Source organism: Gavialis gangeticus, unplaced genomic scaffold (assembly GCF_001723915.1).
Source record: "Gavialis gangeticus isolate Ggan-Ray unplaced genomic scaffold, GavGan_comp1, whole genome shotgun sequence".
In the NCBI taxonomy this organism is placed as follows: domain Eukaryota; kingdom Metazoa; phylum Chordata; order Crocodylia; family Gavialidae; genus Gavialis; species Gavialis gangeticus.
The window spans coordinates 159,419,369-159,422,651 of record NW_017729024.1 but is presented as its reverse complement, the minus strand read 5'-3'; the positions used below and the strand labels follow the sequence as shown (position 1 = coordinate 159,422,651).

At 45.0% G+C, this 3,283-nt stretch overlaps 1 protein-coding gene across 4 annotated transcripts in view; it reads right to left on the bottom strand.

Moving 5' to 3' along the window:
* NADK2 (NAD kinase 2, mitochondrial) overlaps window positions 1-3,283 on the bottom strand; it is a 53,063-nt gene that overhangs the window by 13,803 nt on the left and 35,977 nt on the right. For all 4 annotated transcript variants that reach the window (XR_002097459.1, XM_019517962.1, XM_019517963.1 and 1 more), the window contains exon 9: window positions 2,008-2,131. Coding sequence is in view for 3 of the 4 variants with exons in the window: in XM_019517962.1 (XP_019373507.1) it covers window positions 2,008-2,131 (124 nt within the window). In the remaining variant the exon portion in view is untranslated. The remainder of the gene's footprint in view (window positions 1-2,007; window positions 2,132-3,283) is intronic.

Sequence of the window (3,283 nt, the reverse complement as noted above, 5' to 3'; positions counted from 1 at the left end):
GCGCCAGGAAAAAAAACAAAAACCCCCCAACCCCCCCCCCCCCATTTTTCTTCTATTCCATTAACAACAGCTTACTGTATATGTCCCTCTTTTCCCTTGACAGGCTAAGGAGGAAGAGCTGAAGAAGCTGAGACCATCAGTATAGGTCCACATCAGCACAATGCAACCAGCAAAGACATGGAGTTGCTTCCATCAACCAAACCTCTGCCATCTGGCTCCAGATAAAACAACTACATGAGTTAGAGATCCCAAGAAGTTACAAAGAGTAATGTCTTACCCCAACGCCCAAGTTTCTGGAAAGGAAGCCATCTTTCTTTCTTCTAATTTTTCATTAATACGTAAAAGTATGTGTGGGGAGGTGGGAGACCACCACCTGGTATACCAGTGTCCTGAAGCAAATGCTAACCTAGCACTGAATTAGATTCTTTTGAGTTAAAACAAGATGTTAATCAAAAGCTGCTGTTGTGTATAGTTGAATCACCCACCATGTGTGTTAAGTGTATGTAAAGAGTAAAAAGGCAGCGTGAAATTAAAACCGTCACTTGATAGCTCGCAACAACTGTGATACTGAGGAAGAAGTGGTGAAGTGGGGCTGCTGCAAGCCCTTGGAAATGTACTTTATGCGAAATCAAAGGATTTCACCAGCTGCACTGGGCAACTCCTCTGGGCAAAGATCTAAGACCAGAATGGATATTTAGGCTGCTTACAGAAGTTAAACACAAAAAACAAAACAAAAATGTGCTTTGCTTTTAGCTCTGCATGCCCCTGTACCAAGCCCAGTGCATGCCCAGAAGAGACAGTGCATTAGTTGGACCCAGTTAGCCCAACATCTGTATAGATCAGTTGCTTTAGTGTCGCTTTTTTGGTGCTTTTATCTAGTTGCTGATTAAATCAGCTATTACATATAAATGCCAAAAGGTCCTGCTGAAGCGCCCAATCTATTATACAATTCCTGCACAGCTAGGCTGAAGTAACACGCTGCTTCTTCAGGTAAAGAACAGGTTTTTTTGCTTAACGTTTGCAAGCAGCCTTAGGTCCCAATGGCAAAACACCTACGCTCTTCATCAGCTAACTCAATATACTGTATTAACTAGAACCCAGGTTGGGCTCTTAAGATAAGGGAATTTGGATCCTCCTTGAATTCTTTCATTTTATAAGACTAGATTCCTTTAGATATCAACTTCATATTCCAATTTGAACTGCTTGTTCTTAACTTGAGGATTTGATCATTAGAACCTATAGATTTATAGATCCAAATCGCAACTGACAGCCATTTGAAAAACAAAAGCGGTCCATCTTTAATTTAGTACAGTTTGACTCGCTAATTAACTTAAGAACTGCTAAGGCATGTATATTCACTTGCTTACCATTTTCAATGTACTCCATAAAAAGTACAAAGAACTCATTTATTCCGTCAAAGTGCAACATTATGTATGAACAAAGAGCCTTGTGTGAGAAATTTTCACATCACTTTGCTTTGAGGGATTTAGGTATTTTATTTGGAAGCAAACTAGAGATATCAAGCATGTTTATAACAAATTTTGGATTATTTATTTTATTCTATATCAGAGGTGTTCAACCTGTTGGCCCTGCGGGCCAAATGAGTGGGGCAAAGCCAGATCAAGCCCCGTGAAACCACATTGGGCCGCAAGGCCCAGCACCACCCTCTCCCACCGAGTTTAGTCCCTGGGGAGGATGGCACCAACTCCTCCTACCCCAACACACTGGGATTGGGTCCTGGGGGCCTGGCACCACCCCTGTATATTAGGTTCAACCACCTGATCCAGCATGCAGGGGCCAGGGCTTCCCATGGATCCAGAAATTTAGTGGTAGGGGAGTGGTGCCACTCCTCTCCCACTGAAATTTCTGGACCCATGGGGAACCTGGCAGGCTGGATGACATGGGGCTATGGGCTGGATCTGGCCTGCAGGAGGGGATTTAAGCACATCTGTTTCTCTCTCTCTGTCACTGAATATTTGAAGTAAAATAACTGTAACCAATACTTACTTTGAAGAGAAGCCACGCTGCCGACTGCTTGAGAAAACCCGGTTTACAATAGGTTCTCGAATACTGAAAAACATCTTTGGTTCTTCTGGACTATAGAGCAGGGACTCATTATATTCATTTGTTACTGTAAATATAGAAATTGGACCATCATTCTCTCCAGAGCAGTTAGTCATTCTTTAAGAGATACTGTCCCTCTGCTTGGGAAATGTATAAACTACATTTAGATACCTAATATTTAAGCTAGTTAAAAAAAGTGTACAGTTCAAATAACATTTTCAACTTTACAGGAAGAGACATTTCCCTGACTAGTCACTGACTAACTCTCAACTTAGATTCATTTTCAAAGTAGAGCAGAACCCAGCAGTTTTCAGGGTTAGGTTTCCAATCCCCCTGTGCAGAGAAGGGCCTATAAATCAGACAAGCAATACAGAGTGGTGTAGGATCACTGCAGCTTTTATTCAAAGAATGCCACTTCTCTGATCAGATTTGTTACTGGTCTACAGCAGAGTGGAGAAGCACCCTCTAAAGCAGGGCTGTCCAACTAGCAGCTCAGGGGCTGCACACAACCCACAAAGATTTTATGTGCAGCCCCAGGCTCCTACCCATCTGCTGCCTCCCTGTTACCTCTGGCTGCTGCTGCAGCTGAGGTCTCTAGGCTCCCCACACCACCACCAGCTTTTGCTTCCTACTCCCATCCTAGGGAGTAGAGTGGGGCAGCCCATGGTGCCAGGGAAAACATGGCATGGTGCCCTATGTATGTGTGCGTGGGGTGAGGGTGGGGGCCATACATGAAGTGCCTGGAGGAGGGGGGCATGCTGCAGCCTGCGACTCGCATTACTGCAGTCCCCATTGGTGCAACTTGCACGGCACGCTCTAAAATAATAGCTGCAGGAAACAACTGAGCAACCTGCTGAGAACTAACCAGGCTGTGAAAAACCTGAGCCAGGTTCTAGGGGTGTGTGAAGTGGGACATATTAGATTTAGATTCAGCCTGATTCGGGGGACAGTTATTCAATTCGCTGATTCGGATTGGTGTCGCAATTCAATTCAGCTGAATCTGAATCTCAAGATTTGATGCTGATTTGGAGAATCAGCGATTCAATCATAGACAGCTTTAAATGTTTTTTTCTACGTACCTTGAGGTACCAGGTGAGCTTGTGAACACTGAGATAATGGGGCGGAAGGAGTGTCCTACACGAGTGGGGGGGGGGGGGGGGCCCCCCGGGGCCCCGGGGGGGGACCGGGGAGGGGCCAAAAATATTCCCCCTGGTCCCCG